Here is a 23,126-nt window from a genome sequence, read left to right on the forward strand (position 1 = left end):
CGATTTTGTGTTTTCCTAGGTTTATGCTGCTACGATATGCTAATCGCGTAATGTTCACGCTTTGGACCAGTTGGAGCTGTACTATTGTTTCCATGAATCGCCCATCGCTTTCGTGCTGTAAACGAATAAAATTGAACAATTGATTTTGTAATTCCTTTTTTTTCGTCGACTGCGTTTGTAATTCCTTCAAATTTGTTTATAATTTTATATTTTTTTGATAAAAAATAACACAGAAGAACATCTATAATAACTGTCAATTTTAGAGGTTTCCAAATGGATCATTTTGTACAGTAACTGCAAAATAGATCACATTTGATTTGCAAACATTTGATAGTAGGACATATATATTTACGGCATATGCAAGTTGTTGACGTTTAATCTATAGTTGAAACGTTAATTTATCATACACCATAAATTTTTAATTCTACCAAAGGTCTTCCCTTTTATATTCTAACATTTATTTTTTAATTATTTGCAGCTCTCCAAATGAATATGTACAGTTGAAGACAGAACAGGAGCACTGCGGTGGGGGTGGATAAACGCTCTGCGAGCGCGATTGGGGATATACAAATTTGAGGTGATATTACACTGTACAGCACCAGGAATGGGGAAAAAGAAGGGCTGCAAAAGCCCATAAAATTTGACCAAATTTCTCAACGCTTCTGTGTTCAATTCTAAACAACAAAACACGAGTGACATAAAGAAAAAACTTAAGACTAATAGCATATTTAGCCAAATTTCTCTTTGATAAGTAAAACTTAAAGTACTCATTTTTTTTAAGTTACCAATTTTTTACAAGGAAAAAAGTACTTTTAAGCAGTAGTAGAAGTAATTTTTGAAAAACAGAAAAAAATAATTGTATACGGTGGGCTTGCCCAATCTTGCTATTTAATCAAGATCAGGGGACAGCGTCGGAGGTCGGCCTCGTAATGGATCGGGCCAGAGTACGAAAACGGGGTGTCAAGGTCAAGAATCGAGGTGTCCGTCGAGATCGAGACTAAGTATGACCGACTTCGAGTGAAGTGCAATAACAAAAAGGCGAGATATAAGTAACCAGTCGGTGATCACGGCGAAAATTTCGGAACGGATCAAATCAAGAGCGGTTATTCGTACCAGTTATGGGATTTACTTTCATAATAGAATTGTACCATAGTTAGGATTCCTCTAGTATATAAAATGGAGTTCCAATCATTTGTAAACACTTTACGTTCACGCAGACAAAGCAATACAATATTCTCTCTTTAATTTACATTCTCTTGTTCATCAGTTCACTGTTTTTAATTGTTCTTGACGTCTAGCTCGAGGGTGTTCCAACTCGAGGGCTCTGTCCAAACACTGATTTGCTTTGTATTATTGTCAACTTCAATTGCTTATCTTTACGTTTCTCAATTGATATAAAGTGAAATTACGTATCCTTAAAACCACATTACAAGTTTAATTGTTACTCAATTTTTAGGGTAAACAGTTTGGCGTCCACCATGGGGCTAAGGATAATAGTGATTGCTTAATATTAACCTCCATAACACACATCGCTTTTACACTTGTTCTCGTAAGTGTTTTTGGTTTCAGGAATCAATATGTCAAACTCTCAAGCAGAACCTACCCACATAGATACCGGCCTTGGTCTTCATGACGAGAATGAGCAGGTGGTCTCCCCGGGAATCGGAATTCCTCTAATCAATCTCGATGTATCACAGGCCATAGATCCAGTCGATGTCAGTTCTCGAGTCGCTATTCATGGGGATTTAGGCGCCGACCTTGAAAATAGCATCCGAAAAGACGCCCGGGCAACCGATTAGAACGCGCAAAATGGTGAGGAAGGTGGGACTAGCCTTCGAATGATATTTGACATGTTACCAACTCAGCAGGCTGCGATAGCGTAACTCCAAGATCGGAATCGAGCACCAAGTAGAATCGTACTCGATATGTCACAGAAAGTTGTTCATAGGGTCGAACCCGTACAAGAAAAGTTGAATGATAATGGATCGGAAACTGACCCCGCCATCATGAAGATGCTCGGGGAGCTCACTAAGCGGATTGAATCGGGGAAAAAGAAAGAGGCTAATGATAAAAAGGTAGAAACGTACAACTCACGGGTTGATCAAATACCGGGGGCACCCCCGATTTCGATACACAACAGAAGAATCAAATCACGAGGCTATGAACACAAGCCTCGAATTGCTAGATGAAAAATGGGAAGCCGCCCTCGTTCGAATGGCCTCCCAGAAACAGCGAATTAAAAGATATTACAATCGAAGAGCCAATCTTTGACACTTCAAAATAGGGGACTTATTTCTGAGAAAAGTCACCCTCAACATTGAGATTTGAACGAGGGAAAAATCAGTCCGAATTGGGAAGGACCATATCAGGTCATCTATGTCATCGGAAAGGGATCTTACAAACTTGGCACGATGAACGACGAACAATTGCCGAATAATTGGAATGTATCACTCCTCAAACGATACTATTGCTAAGGTATGACTCTCTCCTTTTTCCATTTATATTTGATACTGACTTATTGCAGGTGTTCGATCGAAGACATCAGGAAATTCTTCAACACGAAGACCTTAGGTTTTAAAGCACGCGTTGCACTCTTTTTCTCTTAGATCAATTTTTGTCCCAAATGAATTTTTCCAGCGAGGTTTTTAACGTGGCAACAACTATTTGTGCTACCTGGGATAATTCAATAGTATCTGAGGCTTCTTCACAATCAACCTCGAATACCGGGAGGCATCACCCTCGGATGTTATGTTTTCAAGGAAGATGCCTCGTGTCAATAGGGTCTCGATAGGAAAATTTTGTAAAGGGCCAAACGGTCAAATGAACCGCGCCCATGTAGATTGCCCGGGCCCCAATGATAAAATATGTACACATGAATGATCTATTGAAAGAAGTACTTTTCCTTTATCAGTTGTTCCATGCCTTAGTGAAATTTCTACTTTACAATTTTGTACTTACGATATATTACGGAAACCAGCTCAAGAGCCAATCATAACTAAAGCTCAAGCAATTAACCCCGTACTCGGAAACTGCCGTCCGAAAATCGATATGCTCGAATTATTAAACTTCGAAATCTTAAGACCTTAAAAGGGTAAACCTCGATTTTATATGCCACGGCCACCTTGCTCGGGGACTGATACTTCAAACAAGTTTGAAGTATAATTGAAAAATAAGCCCAATGAGCAAATATCGAGTTAAAGGTTACGACCAAACTAACATGGTTCGGAGACGACTGAATTCCATAATCCAACAAGCCTTCAAATATTTTCATAAAACCGGTTAGAAAAGGCTACCCTTGGCAAAGTTACAAAGGGTTTCGATAACATCAACCCTCGAAAACCTTAAGAGGTACCAAATTGTTCGAACTTTCGAACAAACTTATGCTAAGGCATAACAACTTTCTATATGACTTATGCTAGGGCATAGTAATTTTCTATATGATTAAAACTTTTTAAGCCAAAAAAAGGGAAAAAGCCACTCTTTTGAGGCCATATCGGTCCGATTCAAGAGCCTAAGGGCCATTACATTATTGAGTTCGAGGAACCACCCTCGCTTAACCAAAACCTAAGGGTTTTTTCTACTCCGAGTTCGAGCAAGTACTCACTCGATTATAGAGACTATAGCAATCCGATTTCAACAAAATTTTCACAAGGCAACGAAGTTAATCAACATTCTCACAAAACTTAAAGTATATCAGAATTATCATAACGCGAAAGCAAAACAGAGTTTTCACGAAGCAGCAATCAAAGACAAATCTAAAAGAAAGGGGATCTTTCATATATACAAAAGTACTTACAAAGACCACTCAAGGTCTTACACAAAAAATCCAAAAGGAGAAAAAAAATTCTAAGTGCCTAATCTTCTCCGGGAGATTCATCTTCACCTTCTCCGCTCTCAGATCCGCTCACGCTCACGGAGTCATCATCATCAGAGAGCAAAACTTTGGCTTCGTCCTCTAGCACTTCGCGTTCTCGATATCGGTAGTAAGGACAAAACCACGAGCATGAATCGCTTCAAGAGTCTCTCTCCGAGACTGGCATTTGGCGTGCTCGGTAACGCAGAACAATCGAACCTGAGCGGCATTGGAAATTTCCTTTGCACGAGCATGAGAGGTTTCAGCATCACCTCGATAGACGGCCACGACCGCCTCCGCATCGGCTTTTACTCTTTCTGCCTCAGATGTGGCCTTTGCAAGCTCAGCGACCAACCAAACCTTGAGCTCCTCAATTTTCTTGGCTCGGGCCAAACTCTCCTCCTTTATGCTTTGGAGTTGACGTTCGGCCGAAGACAGCTAGGTCCGAGCAATGTCTTTCTCCGAGGCAAGACGATCCATATTTTGCGTCCACCCCAGATTCTCTTCCTCCTTCATCTTGGCCTCCTTGCGGAGTTGCTCGATATTTTCAGGCTTCTGCTGAACCTGCAATATTGAAGTGTAAGTCATCATCTTCGGATTAATAAATGAGCTTCCAAAAAATTACGTTACCTGTTCAATCAGGTCGGTTTGCCCTTTGTGAGCTGTTGCCAATTCAGCTCGGAGGTCCTTGATCTCTTCTTCTTTTTGCCCAATAAAAAGTTTTAGGCATCTCTCTCTTCCATAAGCTTTTTGAGATCGGCCTCACACCGTCCCAGATCTGCTCGGGATTTAGAAAATGCTTCTCGATGGAGCGTCAAAGTCGATGAAAAAAGAAAGGAAATCAGACAAGAAGAAATAAAGACTAAGATAATATTAACAAAGGGAGCTAAGGCTCACCTGACTTAGAAGTCGATGGGCTTCATCGAAGATACTCGATGCATCACCCAGATCGGAGGTATCTTCGATCCACGTGAAGCAACCACGGAAAATGTCTTCCCCTTAATGGGTCGTTCCCACATCGGGGGTCCCGATGGCATGGGCTTCATGAATTTGCCCCTCAAAAAATATTGGGAGCGGTGAATCGCTAATGTCTATTGCCCCAAGTGAGTCACTTGGGGTGTTCTCTTCATTTTGAAGGGCCTCAGAACTGGCACCTTCAGGTACATCCACCGATTGCCTATCATGGCGGGAGACATCTTCGACCTCCGATAACTCGGGGACTTTGCTCGGGCCACCGTCCAAAATCTCTTCGGCCCGAAGCTGAACTTCTTCAACCATGATTGGTTCAACAACCTTTGGGACTTCGGCGCTCCTCTTTCGAGCCACCAGCTCGAAGTCAACATCTTCATTTTCCTCTTCCTCATCTCGTAGCCTCTGAACTACATCTGTAGGCAAAGCGGCAGTATCTTTCTTCGACCTACAAGTCGTGCTCTTCTTAGGCTTTGGAGTATCAGAGGGCGAAACCCTTTTCCTCTTCTTATCCTTGGTCGGTTTCGGAGCCTCCTCCTCTTCCCCAGCGGGGGTGGCCTCATGATAGCTTTGTCTCTGAGACCTGTGTGAAAGGAAACTAGGTAAAAATAAAAAAGAGACATTTTAGAGAAGAATATTAAACACATAAAAAAAACTTACCATGATTCTTGGCCTCCTATCGGCCCCTTGCCAAATCAAGCCACGAACGCTCGGCGTATGAAGAGGTCGATGCCAGTTTTCGAACCTAGCCCTCAAGGTTCGGAATTGCACCAGGCACCCAAGAGACCGCTGCATAGTAATAAAGAATGTTGATGAGGAAAGATAAAGGAAGCAAAACAATCAACATAAGTTATTGGTGGGTTTGTACTTATGCTTCATGTTCCATTCTTCGAGGAATGGCATCTTCTCGGTCGGGATTATGTCAGTAGTCCTCACTCCGACAAATCGGCCCATCCATCCTCGATCTTTGTCCTTGTCTATGCTCGAGAACAACACCTTTGTGGCTTGGCGCTGAAGCCTTATTAACTTGCCTCTATCACACCTCATTTTTACCACCCGAGGGGTATAAGGGAGTTTTTCCAATTAAAGTGACATAAATCGAAATAGGATTATTTTTATTTAATTAGGGTCGCCACTTGGAATAATTTATTTGGTGTCCCAGGTCACCGGTGTTGGCCTAAGAACAGGTGAAGTTTTGAAGAATGACAAATGAACTCAGTCATGGACCAGGTCCATCTTGTGAAGCGCAGTCATGATCAACTTATACATGTGAGGTGCACGTGAAGGAGATAAGTTATACTGATCAAGCAGTAATATCTCCTGATCTGGTCGAAAAGGTTGCAGAAAGTCTCCTTATATGAAGAGAACACAATCCAGGATAAAGATAGTGTTGGAGTTTGAGATCTTCAAGGACTCAATTACTATAGAAGATCAGCAATTGAGTCCCAATAAAACTCTGATTACTAACCTATTAAATGACAGTGATCTTTTACAAGTATTGCACAAACGCGGAAGTTAAACTAAATTGAGAGGAAAAGAGCAAGGCAATTTTCCAAGCAATTTATGTCAGATTTGAGTGTGCACTCCTGAAGCTACTTGAACGAGATAGAACCAGTTCCATTGTGTCTTTCTTTTATTCTAGTTTAATTGTAGTAGGTGGTTTAAAGTTGTACCTTTCAGCTTTCATAGAAGCAATTGTATTAGATACTTAGAATGTTCAAGTTATAGCTAACTTGAAGTTGTCGCAACAGTTGAGGCTGTGTGCCACAACGAGATTAGAATTAATCCTTAGGTTTACAAAAAGTTTTGTAAATGCTGTTTTAGCTCAGTAATGTTAGTGGAAGTTTGGGAAAATCCTACTAAGCAGTGGGTCGTGATTTTTTCACCTTTTGAGCCAGGTGTTTTTCACGTAAAAATATATGTGTTCTTTATTTTATGTACTTATTATTCCGCAAACAGTAGTAGTTAGAACACATAGAAGAATCAGGTTCTTCTAGAGCGAAAATTGGGTACCACACAAACCACCCCTCCTCTTGTGTGGTATTGACGATTAGAACATCAATTTGTATCAGAGCGGGTTATCCTTGAAGAGGTTAATACCTTAGGAAAATATCAAAATGAGTGCACCACCTGGGAACTGGGACGGGCAATCCACTGCTAGGCCTCCACTTTTCAATGGTCAGTATTATTCTTGGTGGAAGAACAGGATGAGGGATCACATCATAGGAGAAGACTATGAACTCTGGGACATAGTCACTGATGGTCCTCTAGCAACTACAAAGAAGAATGCTGAAGGAGTGGATGTGCCAAAGACAAGAGCTGACTGCACTGCTGAAGACTTGAAGAAATGGGAGAAGAATGCTAAGGCCAAGAAATGGCTTGTGTGTGGACTGGGTCCAGATGAGTATAGTAGAATTTAAAGTTGTACCATTGCTAAGGAAATCTGGGACACTCTGCAAGTGGCTCATGAAGGAACACCTCAAGTGAAGAGATCTAGAGGAACACTGTTGTATTCTCAATATGAGAATTTCACCATGAATGAAGGAGAAACCATCCAAGAGATGTATACAGGGTTCACCATACTGACAAATGAACTTAAGTCTCTTGGAAGGATTATTCTTGAAGAATACAAAGTTGAGAAGATTTTGGCAAGGGTTCTGTCAGTCTCTTGGGAAAGCAAAATCACTACTATTTAGGAATCAAAGAATATTGCTACCCTCAAGCTGGATGAACTAATTGAAAACCTCACTGCCTATGAACTAAGAAGGCAAACCATGAAAATGGATGCACCCAAGAAGGAAAGAAGTCTAGCTCTCAGAATTACTGAAGGTTCAGATCTGGAGGATGATTAAATGGCTATGATCACAAGAAATTTCAAAAGGCATCTGATAAGAGGAAAGGGTTCTTCAAGAGGTACAACCTTCAACAAACCAAGGGCTCCTGAGAAACAGACCAATGAGGGTTGCTACAAATGTGGTAAGACTGATTACATGATCAAGAATTGTCCTCAATGGGAAATTGAGTGGAAGAAGGAAAGGGCTGAACGAAGGAACAGGAAGAAGGAACAGGCTCAACCAAAAAGGAACAAAGGATCAACAAAGGTATGGTTGCTGCCTGGGAAGAAACATCAGATGAGGACTCAGAAGATGAAGCTGGAGATGAACAAACAATTATGGCCATCAGAGAATCAGATGATGAACAAGAGGTCCAAGTGAAGGGAAGTAGCCAAATATGGTACATGGATAGTGGCTTCTCAAAACATATGACTGGAAGCAAGAACCAGTTCCTTTCACTTGAGGATTTAAAGGGAGGTAATGTCTCCTTTGGAAATGGGAAGAAAGGTGATATTATTGGGGTTGGAAAGGTAGGTAAGATAGACTCTCACTCCATTGAGAATGTCTACTTGATAGATGGCTTGAAATACAACCTGATTAGTGTGTCACAAATGTGTGATAGAGGTAACATTGTAGCATTCACCTCTACCAAATGCTTTGTGATTAACCTTATCACTGACAAGATTGTTTTGCAGGGAAAAAGAGTTCACAATATTTACATTGTAGATTTGTCTACTCTCTCAGAAAAAGAACATACCTGCCTAAGTGTGCTGGATAATGATCCCCTCCTGTGGCACAAAAGACTTGGTCATGCCAGTCTGAATCAGCTAAACAAATTAGTCTCTAAGGACTTGGTGATAGGGTTACCTAACATCAAGTGCAAGGAAGACAAAGTTTGTGAGGCCTGTGCAAGGGGGAAGCAGGTAAGATCATCCTTCAAAAGTAAGAAAATGGTAAGCACAACCAAGTCGTTGGAACTGGTCCATATGGATCTCTGTGTCTAATGAGAACCATGAGCAGAAATGGAAAGAAATATGTAATGGTACTTGTTGATGATTATTCTAGATTTACCTGGTTACTATTTCTAACATCTAAAGATGAAGCATTTGATATGTTTACTGCTTGTGTTAGAAAAACCCAAAAATAATTGGGAAATCAACTTGCATCCATTAGGTTTAATCATGGAACTGAATTTGAAAATGCTAAGTTTGCTGAATTCTGTAATGAAAATGGTATAGATCATAATTTCTCTGCCCCTAGGACTCCTCAACAAAATGGAGTAGCTGAAAGAAAAAACAGGACTCTTGAAGACATGGCTAGGACTATGCTTCTCTCTAGTAAATTGCCCCATAGTTTCTGGGTAGAGGCTGCAAACACTGCATGTTACATTATCAATATATGCATGACTAGACCTCTTGTAGAGAAGACTCCCTATGAGTTAGTTAAAGGGAGAAAACCAAATATATCCCATCTTAGGGCATTTGGATGAAAGTGCTTTGTGCACAATAATAGAAAAGACTCCCTAGGTAAGTTTGCCCCCAGAAGTGATGAGAGAGTATTCTTGGGATATTCTTCACATAGCAAAGCATATAAAGTGTTCAATAAAAGAACTTTGTGTGTAGAAAAAAGTGTGCATGTAGTATTTGATGAAACTAACATTCTTTCTGAGAGACAGGAACATGAAGATGAAGCCTTTGGATTGGTAAAGGATTTGACTGAAGACTCAGCACAAGTCAAAGTGGCACCAAAAGAAGGAACATGTGATGGAACAGGTTCTTCCATTCACGGCAACCTGACAGGGGGAACTAGTCAAAGAGGAATTGAAATAAATCCCCCAAAGGAACCTGTTCATGACCCTGTTCCTCAGCAACTGAACATGGGAGAAGCATCTAGTAGAAACCAGTTGGTTGTGAAACCTCACAAGTATCAAAGTTCTCATCCTATTGAGAACATTATCACTTATCCAACATCTGGAGTCAAAACTAGATCACAATTAAAGAATTTGTGTGCTTTTAATGCCTTTTTATCTCTTATTGAACCTAAAAATGTTGTTGAGGCTTTGCAGGATGCAGATTGGGTAAATACAATGCAAGATGAACTCAATCAGTTCGAAAGGAGTCAAGTTTGGCATCTAGTTCCAAGACCCAAAGACAGATCAGTTATTGGTACAAAATGGGTCTTCAAAAACAAACTTGATGAAGATGGAACAGTTACAAGAAACACGGCAAGACTGGTGGTCCAAGGTTACAGCTAAGAGGAGGGCATAGATTATGATGAGACTTTTGCTCCAGTTGCAAGACTAGAGGCAATAAGACTCCTCATAGCCTTTGCAGCACACATGGAATTCACTCTTCATCAAATGGATGTAAAAAGTGCCTTCCTGAATGGCTATCTGAAAGAAGAAGTGTTTGTGAAACAACCTCCAAGGTTTGAGAGCAAGGAATGTCCTGAGCATGTGTAGAAATTAGACAAGGCTCTCTATGGACTCAAGCAGGCTCCAAGAGCATGGTATGAACGACTGTCTAAATTTCTGCTTGAACATGGCTACAAAAGAGGTAAAATTGACAGTACTTTATTCCTAAGAAAAAAAAGGTAAGGATCTCCTTGTGGTACAAATATATGTTGATGACATAATCTTTGGGGCCACCACTGATAAGCTAAGTAAGGATTTTACAAAACTAATGGGGAGTGAGTTTGAAATGAGTATGATGGGTGAGCTTAACTTCTTCTTAGGCTTACAAATCAAACAAAGTCCTAATGGAACCATGATCCATCAGTAAAAGTATGCAAAAGAGCTTATCAAAAAGTTTAAAATGAAAAAATCAAAAGAAATAGACACACCCATTGCAACTGCCACCAAATTAGACATTGATGAACCTGGTTCATCAGTTGATCAAAAGTTGTATAGGGGTATGATTGGTCCACTCTTGTATCTTACTACCAGCAGACCTGACATTGTTTTCAGTGTAGAGCTTTGTGATCACATTTAGGCTAATCCTAAAGAGTCTCACTTGACTATTGTCAAGAGGATACTAAAATATTTGAAAGGCACCACTGATCTGTGTCTTTGGTATCCTAAAGGTAGTAATTTCAATCTACTAGGATATGATGATACTGATTATGTAGGTTTCCTTGTGGATAGGAAAAGCACCTCAGGTATGACTCACTTTCTTGGTTCATGTCTTGTATCATGGGCCACTAAAAAGCAAAATTCAGTGGCCTTATCCACTACTGAGGCTGAATATGTTGCTGCTGCATCTTGTTGTGCTTAATTGCTATGGATCAAACAGCAGCTGGTAGAGTTTGGAATTGACGTTAGTTGTATTTCTATATTTTGTGATAACACTAGTGCTATAAGTATGACAAAGAACCCTATTCATCATAAGAGGACTAAGCACATAGATGTTAGACACCACTTCTTGAGAGATAACTATGAGAAATGATTGATCTCCATAGAATTCTGTGTTACTGATAAACAAATTACTGACATCTTCACTAAAGCACTGAGTAGAGAAAACTTTGAGAGGAACAGGTTGGAATTAGGGATGATTAAGATCACCTAATACGTCCAGCTCAGAATGCATAATGAAAAAAAAATTGACAATGAAAAAAAAATAATTTTTGGCTAGGAATTCTAATCATTTGTAAATATCTAGATTAATTCTTACTCAGCTTCATACTTCAATTAGTATACTCCTGTGACATGTGTTAATATGACTCACTGATCTCTTACAAAATTTTCTCTATTATGGTATTTGAGGCATGTTCAAGAGAGTTCTAAATGAAGAAACTGGTTCATCAGTATGGGTTTATATGAAAGTTCAGGTATGTTTTCTATACTCTGCACAATTAGAAAGATTAATAATTCAATTATGAGCAGAAGTCCTATACTTGTCAAATTCCTAGAAAATTCTATCCGTTAGCATTGAACCAGTTCCGTCCATCTAGAACTCTAAACCGTAATTTTTGCCTAATATCTAGGGAAGCCAAATAGATCATTCAAAATCTGGAATTTCAGGTTGATTAGACTCCTATTTGACCACTGCAAAAGGCTGTCGTTACTTATTAAATGAGGAATTCACTTTAAATACACATCAATTCTACAGCCTTCATCATAGCTCCAAACCGTCAAAAACTCGTCTTCCTTATCACCTGCCCACTTCTCCAAAATTCCCAAACTCTTTCAAGAAATCGACAATCATGTCTAACCCACAAGAAAATCCTGGAACTCCTCCACCACCACCTCCCTCAAATTCATCCTCATCTACTCCCCCCAATGTATCTCCAAAACCTAGACTACGAAGGCAGAAAATGCTTGCTCGAAAGACTGTAGCATCTGGGGCTTTGAGAAAGACTTTAAATGAAAGGTTGAAAGCAAGCCAAATGAAAGAAAGCCAAGCTCCAAATTCTGACTCTAACTCTGGGTCTGAATCATATCAATCAGTGACTGAGGGGGGAAGGACATGGGTTTTCTGGCTCTGAGAAGACTCAAGAATTTCCTACTGAGGTAAGTTCATTTATGATTGAAAACTTAGAGACTAGGTTTGTTCTGGTTGGACCAATTAGGGATGTTAAATTGCCTGAAAAAACTTGGAGTGGAGGTAAAAAGAATTATGAAAAAGAAAAGGAGAGAGATGGTGCATATGGTAAAGAAAGGGGAATTGGGAATAGTGTAGTACCTGCTATTTGCGGGATTGAACATGAAAGGGTAGAAGCGAGTGGCCTGAAGTCAGGGGGAAGTAGTTCTGGGAAGCTGCTGAGGGGTTGGTTCATCTAAGCAAACAGAGAGATGAACCTATTTCATCTACTGAAGAGACCTTGGCTGATTTACTAAAAAAGGTTGGGGCAAGCTATGACCCAAAGAAATGCATAACTCCCACAACAAAAGCCCCAAATGTTCCCAAGCCTTCTAAGAAAAGAAAAGCTTCATCCTCAACACCTACTGCATCTTCAGTTCCAAAGGGTAGAGCCACAAGAAGTAGGGTAAAACAGAGTGAAGCTGATCTACAAAAAGCCTTAGAAGAAAGTAAGAAAACGAAAATGGATAAGGGAAAGTAAAAGATTGCAGAATCCTCAGAGGCTGTTGAGGAAGAGGAGATGGAACTGGTCCATCAAGAAAGGGGTACAACAGTGAAGGTTCATACACCCAAGCCTAAAAAGCCCAAGACTTCCTCCAAGAAGTCTTCCTCTGTGTCTGTGGCTATTGAACCAACACTAGCCAAGAGGACAAGATCTGCAGTAAAAGCTAAACAAACAAAAGTTTCTGATGATGGTGACTGGGGTGGAGAAGAAGAAGAAAATGATTCTGAGAAGGACAATGCAAACTTGTTATTTTTGGCAGAAGAAAGATTTTAAAAGGTAGATTGTTGAAGGACCTGGTGGAACCAAGGATGATGAGATTGGTGGATGCTTTAGCTGCTCGGGGATGGAAGGACATGGTCCTTCAGATAGATGATAGGCTAGCCAGAAATGAGCTGATTGAATTTATGACAAATGTTGTTGTTAAGGATGGAGTTGTTAGTAGCCTGGTGAAGGGAGTCCAAGTGCAGTTTGATGCAGAGAAACTGAGAGAGATCCTGGACATACCCTTTGAAGGGTTTGATGACTATACTAGACAAATGTGGCCATGTTTGGACTCCTTTCCTACTGCCCTTGAAATCACCAAAAGGTTTTGTGATTCAGAGGAGGTAAATGAAGCCAGGGCTGTGCAAAAAAGTGAGATGAGGCCTGAGCACAAGGTTGTGTTTGAATTTGTCAACAAGTGCTTATTGCCCAGGCAGGAGAGAAGGCACACTGCTAACTACATGGATCTCATTCTTATGGAGTGCCTGGAGAGAGGAAAGCAAATCAACTGGCCTGCCTTCATTATCAAACTGCTAGACAGGGTCATAAATGGCTCCAAGGCTCATGCTACTCCATATGGCTTCATACTAACCACAGTTTTAGACAGGCTAAATATGCCTCTGACGAAATGGGAAATGGCCTCGAGCAAGGAATACTTTGGTATCAAACTCTTCTTTCCTGTGACTATCCAGTCAATGCCATCCCGGTTGAACCTGGTTCATCTCTGAAGACACCCATCAATAGCAAAGTTAGGACTCTGGTTCAGGAATATGCAGCTAAGGATGCTGAAATTGCTAGGCTCAAGGCTCGTGTGGTTGAAATGGAAACTAAGAGGGATGGTCTCAAAATTGAGCTTGCCAAAGAAAAGGAGAAGAATGATGGAATTCTTCAGAACATGCCGAATCTTCTCCAAACTCAACCCTCTAGTTCCTCCAAGCCTTAGGACTCCTAGCCTCTGTCTCCTGAACTGGTCTAGTACCCCCAGTGACCCAGATTAGGGATTTTTCTGTTTTTTTGCTCATGGTTTGAATGTTTTTCTTTCTTTTTGTGGATTGTTAGTGGCAACATATCTCTATCAATGACAAATATTGTTTTCTCTTGTTCAATGATCATTCTGACCTTGATAGTTTAAATATGTTTGTTTGATTACTGATGATTGCACCATGATTGCACTTGCAATTGCCCCAGTGGCCATGAATACTTATTAAAATCTGGGATTCAAATTGTGTATGCAACTTTTCGATGTTGCCAAAAGGGGGGAAGAGATATTGTGCTTTACACATTATTCTGAAATAAGTGATATTTATAACCTAATTAACCTGGTCCTTGATGATAAGTGAATTTTCTAAGTTTAGTGTTGATGGTTAAGCTGAGTTCTTACAAGTTCCTTGATCGGTAAAAAGTACAGAGTTTGTCATCATCAAAAAGGGGAAATTTGTTGGCCCAAGAACAGGTGAAGTTTTGAAGAATGAAAAATGAACTCAGTCATGGACCATGTCCATCTTGTGAAGCACAGTCATGATCAACCTATACATGTGAGGTGCATGTGAAAGAGATAAGTCATACTGATCAAGCAGCAATATCTCCTGATCTGATCGAAAAGGTTGCATATTAGATAAGGGGAGAAAGTCTCCTTATATGAAGAGAACATAATCCAAGATAAAGATAGTGTTGGAGTTTGAGATCTTCAAGGACTCAATTACGATAGAAGATCAACAATTGAGTTCCAATCAAACTCTGATTACTAACCTATTAAATGACAGTAATTGTTCTCTTTTACAGGTATTGCACAAACGCAGAAGTTAAACTAAATTGAGAGCAAAAGAGCAATGCGATTTTGCAAGCAATTTATGTGAGATTTGAGTGTGTACTCCTGAAGATACTTGAACGAGATAGAAGAACCAGTTTCATTGTGTCTTTCTTTCATTCTAGTTCAATCGTAGTAGGTCGTTTAAAGTTATACCTTTCAGCTTTCATAGAAGCAATTGTATTAGGTACTTAGAGTGTTCAATTTATAGCTAACTTGAAGTTGTCGCAACAGCTGAAGTTGTGTGCCACAATGGGATTAAAGTTAATCCTTAGGTTTTTAAAGAGTTTTGTAAATGCTATTTGAGCTCAGTGATTTTAGTAGAAGTTTGGAAAAAATCCTACTGAGTAGTAGGTCGTGATTTTTTCACCTTTTGAGCCAGGTATTTTCCACGTAAAAATCTCTGTGTTCTTTATTTTATGTACTTATTATTCCGCAAACAGTAGTAGTTAGAACACCTAGAAGAACCAGGTTTTTCTAGAGCGAAAATTGGGTACCACACAAATCCTCCCCCCCTCTTATGTGGTATTGACGATTAGAACATCAGCCGATTTATTTTAAATCCCAAATCAAGCAAAATTGACTTTATTTAAAAATCTGTGGAACCAGAAATTCTAGATAAGGAATTTTATTATCCCGAAAGAAGGTGTTAGGCATTCCCGGATTCCGTGGTTCGAGCATGGTCGCTTTAACTATTAATAATTGGCCTAATTATCTGATTTATTACATGTTTTAAACCTAGTGTGCATATTTAACTTTATAATCACTTTTAATTATTTTAAACGCTTTTTTAGGATTTATGGAATTATTTCTTGAACAAGTTACGATTGTCGTACACTTGCCGTTTTGGACCGCAAACCACGCTACATGAAATGCACTCGTGATTCGTGATATGTTTATTTTATTAAAGTTCGAAGTTGTTATGATTGGGTTACATGAAATGCACACCCGAATTTGAGAATTTAGTATCATGACTATGCCACGGGAACCGTACCCATAGTCACGATAATTTATTATAAACGCGTCTAAAGCAAACTACGAATGTTCGAATTACTTCCTAAACTTATTTTTTGGTATTATTAGGAAGGCCATAGATTATGGAATTTATTTTTGGATGGCGCGCCTCAACTTATCTTAAAATCTATAGGAATACATTCCACTGCTAGGAATTTCAATAATTAAATCAACTGCTCTTAGGGAGAAATTCAAAAATAGCCAGATTTATAACTGGTCCTTCAAAAATAGTTCAGTTTCAAAAGTAATCAAAATTTAGCCACTTTTCATGTAAAGATAAATCTAAGCGAAAATACTGTTCAAAACCCGAAAAATACGCAGTATATTATACTGGAGTTCCAGCATAAGTACACTAGAACTCCAACATATATACTGGAGTTCCAACAAATATAATTGTCCAATATAATGGAGTCAGCAAAGTATACCGATCCAACATAATATGCTAAAGTTCATACACAAGTGCACCGAACTCCAGTATATTATGCTAGACCGATCTCTATTACAGCAAAATAGTGGCTATTTTTTATTGACTTCGTAAACGCTGGCTATTTTTAAATGACCAGTCCAAAAACTGGCTATACCGTGCTATTTTTACCTGCTCTTATCAGTGCCAAATTATTCTTAAAGCCCAATCAATTCAAACGAAGGTCCGAACCATCTTTCAAGATATTGGCGTATAGCCCAATTAGGAAGTTGTTTGATTACTGATTAAATTGAGGCAATATTCCTAACATTAACAATCATTTCAAGTACATCAACAGTGAAGCCGAAATCACGTCTTAACAACAAAGAATTAATCCAAGGCATTCAAAGCATGCTGGTTAACTAAAAATAAATAATAAAAAACAATTAGACTAACATATAGTCAACTATAGTTATTGAGACAGTGAACTAATTGTAAATGTTAACAGTATAAACGTACCACATAAAATAGAAAGGCAAAACTGCAGTAAATGTACAGATCTTTCTTTTTCTTTTTGCTTTTCAACTATGGAGGTCAGACTTGTTTATAAACTTATTCATTGTGTAAGAAAGATATTGTAGAAATTGTAGTATTATATTCACATAATAAACAAAATAGATTAAAATAAAAAAATAAAAAAAACCACTTTCAGCACTTAAATAGATATACAAATCTCCACTAATATAATCTCATGGTAGTACTCATTCCTCAAGCAACAGAAGATAAAACAAAACACAAGACAAAATGCAAAAGATTTAACCAAAAAAACAAATCTAGATAAAATAAATAATCTGCTTACTACATCAAAGCTGATTTTCGAGCCTTTCATATATACTCTACTAGATGAAGCAGGTATCCAACACATGCCGGAAGCAACATTACCCAAATAGGAAAATAATGGAGATAAACAAAACAAACCAACTAATTAACATAGGATGAGATATTCAAACTTCAAGTTGCATTTATTGACTTGAAACTAGGTAATTACAAAATGAAGAACATACCTAAATGTGACCAAATCAGCTAAGTAAATCAAATGAAAGTCTGAAATTAAGTGAAAACTCAGCAGAAATCCAAAACTACAGCTTTAAGAAGTTCCTCTTCTAAACCCAGAAAACAAAACTTGAGAGCTAAGAGAGAAAAAGTTTCAAATTCTGACCGTTTTTCATGTGAGCCTTTTTTTGTTCTATTTTTTTTTTCTGCGGTGTATGCTCTTCTTTTCTATCCTTTAACCTATAATGTGTATTTATAACACTCTCCTTGGGGAAACAAATCAGAATTTCTAAATTCAAAATTTACCCTTAAGAAATCTGTTCTTCGCCCAATTTTACCTAAATTTTGTACTATTGACTCATTCAATCCCCGACCCTCGGCTTCCTAGAACTTTCTTAGGTAGTTATGAGAATATTCCTTGAGCTAAATACCCTTACTAACACTGTTATTTATCTTTCTAAAATTAAACTTCACCTTATTGGACAAAAAAAAATTGGGCCGCAAAGCCCATCAAATTCGCACCAACTTTCAGAGGTCTTGGACCATGGCTTTGATTAAAGGCCAACAGAAGAAGAAGAAGAAAGAAAAAACAGAAACTAAAAATAATACTTGAAATAATAAAAAAACGAAAAATACATAATAAAAAAACAAACAATTATACTAAACAGAAGATGAATCCAACACCAAAACTTTCGGCGCTTGTTGTAAAAATCCGCCATTGCATGGGTAATCTTCTTTGTTGAAAACAAATATACATAACAGACCATTTTTTCAGCTAACCATGAAAATAGTGACACAAGCATTGGCCGAACTAGTAGCTAATGCTTTGTGTCACGATTTTCATTATTTGTAGAAACAAAGAAAGAGAGGTGAGCATCGGCGTTGCGGATAAACCCTAAACGGGTCTGCTGCTGATTTTAATGACATTTTTTCCTTTTATGGTAAAGAAAACAGACAATTTCGGGAAGAAATCAGAAAAAGAAGAAGAAAAATTGGACCTTTAATTCTTAGATCTAAAATTTGAAGAACATGGGTGATTTTTTGGAGAAGATAAGGGTGGATTTGGAATGAGAGTGTGATGGAGGTTATGTGGTTAAAATTTGAGGGATTTTGGAGTTGGGTTGCCGCCACGAGTGATTTCTGGTGGGCGGCGGCGGTGGCGACGGCTGGTGAAAGAGAAGGGGGTGAAGAAGATGATCTCTAGGGTTTGAAGGGTTAGGATAATTTTAAGGGAAATGAGGGTTAGTTCCTGTCCGTTGGATTGAATTGGATGAAGGGTGAGGATTTGTTGTGACTAAACGAGGTTATTTTGGTCATTTGGCAAGGCTGGACCGGATTTTGGGCTTGCTGGGGCGAATTTGGGCATTTGAAATTAATTGGGCAAATTTTAAAGAGACAAGACCAAATACATTCTTCCTATTTTTTTTTTCTTTGTTTTTTCCTTCTTCTTTTTTCTTTTCTATAATTAATTAAAATCCTAAATTGATCTATCTTGTAGAATTAAACTAATTATCTATTTATAATATTTATAAAAATTAGTTAATCCTAAATTAATGAAGAGAAAAATATCATTCTAGCATTTAAAGCTAAAAAATGTGAATGAATGATTTTTTTTGTGATTTTTATTTTAATAAAGCAATTAATTAACTAATTACTCCTAAAATATGAAAACAAAATATAAATGCAATGCATGATATTTTTGATAATTTATCATGATTTTAACAAAATTAAACATGTACAAAAAATGTAAACAATTAATAAATCCTACAAAAAATTCTATAAAATTGCAAACAATTTGGAAAAAATTTATTTCTCTAATTTGTAGGAGTATTTCACATAGAGAAAAAATTACATGCTCACAACCTCGATAGAGACTGGGGTTGTACAGTCTAATGAGATGGTCGAGGGTGAAAGACATCCCTTCGACCTTGCTCACGAAGAATCAGAGCAAAATAACGGTGCGCCAAAAAGAGGGGTGAATTTGGCCTAGGGTTATATGGTATTGGCGGCAGAAGTTGATAATAACGGGATCGACGGGACCCAGCGTGAAAGGGTAAGTGTAAACACTTAAAAACCCTTTCACATAGGTGGTAATATCCTCCTCGAGGGTAGGAATCACCACCACCTCTTTGTTTTTCCAATGACAATCTTTTTTCACCTGCTCAAGATCGCCCTCGGTTGTCGAGCATATGTATCTCGACATTAGTTCGCATCGGGTAGTGACGGACGAGGGTTTCTCAACTTTAAAATCGAAAGTAAGATTGCATGACCCGGGAACACACTCTTCGATGCGTGGCTCCACCAGCATTTTGTCATCGGCCGGCTGCGATGAAGAGGTTGTTTCTTATGGAGGAACGGTTTTTGATGTTTTGCCATTGTTATATGAGTTCAAAGAAAGAAGAAGATAAAACTTGTTGTTTTAAGAAAAGATTGGCAAACGGGATTTGAAGAATTGAAAAACTTGAAGGGAGAAGAAGTGCTTTGAAGATTAGAAGAGATTTTGGAAGTAAAGTTTGAGAAAATTATGAAGATGATCTATTTATAACATGTGCTATGACGGTTCAAAGGCATTAGTGGCCGACCATCAACTGACATTAATTAATGATCTTGGGAACTGTGCAGACGCGACTCTTCAATCGCCTCCGTCGCTTATGTCACGAGGGTGATGTCATAATTGTCCGAGGTACAAAATCGAAGTATTAGTTTGTTTCTCCCATTACACTCCAAGAAACGAGGGGACTATCTGTATGCAGTTAAGATCGGGCTCGTCCGATCTTGCTATTTAATCAAGACCAAGGGACCGCGTTGGAGGTCGGTCTCGTAATGGATCGGGCCAGAGTACAAAGACAAGGTGAAAACTCAAGAATCGAGGTGCCCTTCGAAATCGAGGCTAGCAGCGATCGAGACAAAGTATGACCTACTTCGAGTGAAGTGCAATAACAAAAAGGCGAGATATCCGTAACCGGTCGGAATCATGGCGGAAATTCTGGAACGGATCAAATCAAGGGCGGTTATTCGTACCAATCATGGGATTTACTTCCATAATAGAATTGTACCATAGTTAGGATTCCTCTAGTATATAAAGGGGAGTCCCCATCATTTGTAAACACTTTACATTCACGCAGACAAAAGCAATACAATATTCTCTCTTTAATTTACATTCTCTTATTCATCAGTTCACTGCTTTTAATTGTTCTTGCCCGTCTAGCTCGAGTGTATTCCAACACGAGGGCTCTGTCCAAACACTGGTTTGCTTTGTATTATTGTCAATTTTAATTGCTTATCTTTATGTTTCTCAATTGATATTAAGTGAAATTACGTATCCTTAAAACCACATTATAAGTTTAATTGTTACTCAATTTTTAGGGTAAACAATAGTTTCTTCCTAAAAATATTTTTTTGAAAAACAGTTTTGAGAATATACGTAGAAACACTTTTTAAAACTTTGATCAAATACTAATTCTTGCTCAGAAGTGCTTTTCAAATTAATTAGTCAAAAACAAACTATTTCTCACCAAAATACTTCTTTTAAAAAGTATTTTTTAGACGATTTTTATTTTATTTAAATTAAGCTGATTTAATAAGCTTGGCCAACCGTCTATAACTTTGAGAAGAAAAACAATTGACAGTTGTACATTCATAACTGCCAATCGAAGTGATTCCCAAAGGAACATTTTAAAGACTAGTAAGAGGTCACATTTAATTCATTATAAGAAAATATGACATTTCTTGAAGTTTAATTTATATTTGAAAGCTTGAAGCATTAATTTATCTTTCACTACAAATTTTTATTCTACCAAAGATTTTTCTTTCTCACTTTTACTTTTCTATTCTTTCATCTCTATAACCATACATCATCCTTAATAATACTTACATTTCTTTCTTTTTATCTTTTGGTTAGAAAAACAACAACAATAACAACAATAATAAAAAATCCGGTGTATTCCCATAAATACAGTATGGAAACCAATATTATTTTAATTGGGGGAGGGAGGGGGAGAACACTACTATATATATTGTGGTTTTCCCTTTTAATTAGTTTGGGAGAGTCTCAGTTAATAGTATTTTATATCTATATTTAATATATCACATCACGATAGATTTTATACATTCTTTGTAGAGAAAACTATACAACATCGCTAAAATAGGAAAATAAATATTCATTTTAGCCCAATTCTCAACTTATTATCCACTTTAGCTATGAACTCTTTTTTTATCACTAGTTAATTCTCCTTGTAAACTTCTCATCTATACAAATACACCATTTTTAGATCTCCTTTCCTAAAGAAATTATGCCTAATAAGATAAAGAGTTCACCCGTCAGAGAAATTTTCATGAAACCTATCAGAAATCCCACCTAAAATGACAAAAATATCACCATTTCTTCTCCATATTTAGTCGGGTTGTTTTTTTTCCTTTCTAAAATATTATTGTTGTTGGGTACTAATTGAGAAGATTGAATTGAAAGTTAGAACACCTTAGCAATTGGAGTCCTTTTTCTTTTTCGATAATCAAAAAGTCCATCATTATAATAGAGGAGTTATGCTTGATTCCAACCTGTATATACCAAAAATAACAATTACATGAAGAAAAGTATCAAGCCTTGCCTCAAATATATTATGCAGATTGATGTAAGTCATTCCTGATGTGCATTTACTCACAAAATTTTAACATGAGAATGGAGGACTCCTCCCTAAGCTTTGGAGTATACATAACATCAAAGTTTGAAGCTACATTCAAAATTGAAATAAGCAACCTGGCTATCATACTATTAACTGATGGCATCATTAATAACAAAATAATTTCTTCTAGGCCTGACTCTTAAGCTTGGTATGCACTTTTGATTTAACTTTATTGAAAATCTAACCTTCATTAGAAGTGAAATAACTTTCATTGAAGATAACACAAGCCTTAGCATGTTCTCCCAAGTTTGCTAGTTGGTCTGTAACACTATTGTGTTCAATAAAGATATGTGCAAATTTGAGATTCCTAGATTTAGCAATCTCTCTAACTTGCTTAATAACATGAATGATTTTCCATGGAGGTTTCTGTCACGACCTCGGTTCGCCTTCCGTGAACCATCGTGACGGCACCTAGTTTCTACGACTAGGTAAGCCTAAATTGCGGAAGATAACCAAAACTTGCGGAAGTTAACAATTTAACAACATAAATAAGGCAATAACAGTGTTTAAATGTGCCGCTCGAGATACACCATATATAAATCTCAAACCAATATCCAAATTCAAGACCCGGAAACCCACGAATCACAAGCTAAGAAAAAGAAATACTACATAGCTCTAACTCCGGAATTTGTCTAATAAGAACAGAAAGTACAGAAGGGCTAAATACAAAAAGGCAGGAATAGAAAGGGACTCCTCGGTCTGCGGACGCGACAGATGTACCTCGAAGTCTCTAAGTAGTCGCCTCCCTCAAGGATGGTAGGCTTGAGTAGAAGTACCTGGATCTGCACATGAAAAACATGCGCAGAAGAGGCATGTGTACACCACAACAGTACTCAGTAAGTGCCAAGCCTAACCTCGGTTGGGTAGTGACGAGGAAGTCAAGGCCCTACTGAGGTTAAATACAATATAAGGGTTAACAGTGTGAAATAAAATAATAAAAATAAGTTCAACAGTAAGAAATAACATAGAATTGACAGAACAACAACAACTAGAACAGAGACAAAACAAGCCACAGAAAGAAATACAACTCAACACAGAGATAACAACCGGGGCACCTTCCAGGATACCATCCTGTAGTCCCAATTACAACTGTCCGAAGGATCTCCCTTGATCCCGTCCCGTAGTCCAACTATCAATGCGCGGGGATCTACCGAAATCCCGATCCGTA

At 38.1% G+C, this 23,126-nt stretch overlaps 1 protein-coding gene across 1 annotated transcript; it reads right to left on the reverse strand.

Moving 5' to 3' along the window:
- Positions 1-4,291: 4,291 nt before the first annotated feature.
- LOC104221385 (uncharacterized) lies at positions 4,292-5,869 on the reverse strand. Its single transcript, XM_070169423.1, has 3 exons — positions 5,691-5,869; positions 4,952-5,405; positions 4,292-4,417 (listed from the first exon to the last, which is right to left on the reverse strand). The coding sequence occupies exons 1-3, from the start codon at positions 5,867-5,869 to the stop codon at positions 4,292-4,294; spliced, it is 759 nt and encodes a 252-aa protein (XP_070025524.1).
- Between the last annotated feature and the right edge of the window lie 17,257 nt (positions 5,870-23,126).

This window comes from Nicotiana sylvestris, chromosome 3, assembly GCF_000393655.2.
Source record: "Nicotiana sylvestris chromosome 3, ASM39365v2, whole genome shotgun sequence".
NCBI classification, from domain to species: Eukaryota; Viridiplantae; Streptophyta; class Magnoliopsida; order Solanales; family Solanaceae; genus Nicotiana; species Nicotiana sylvestris.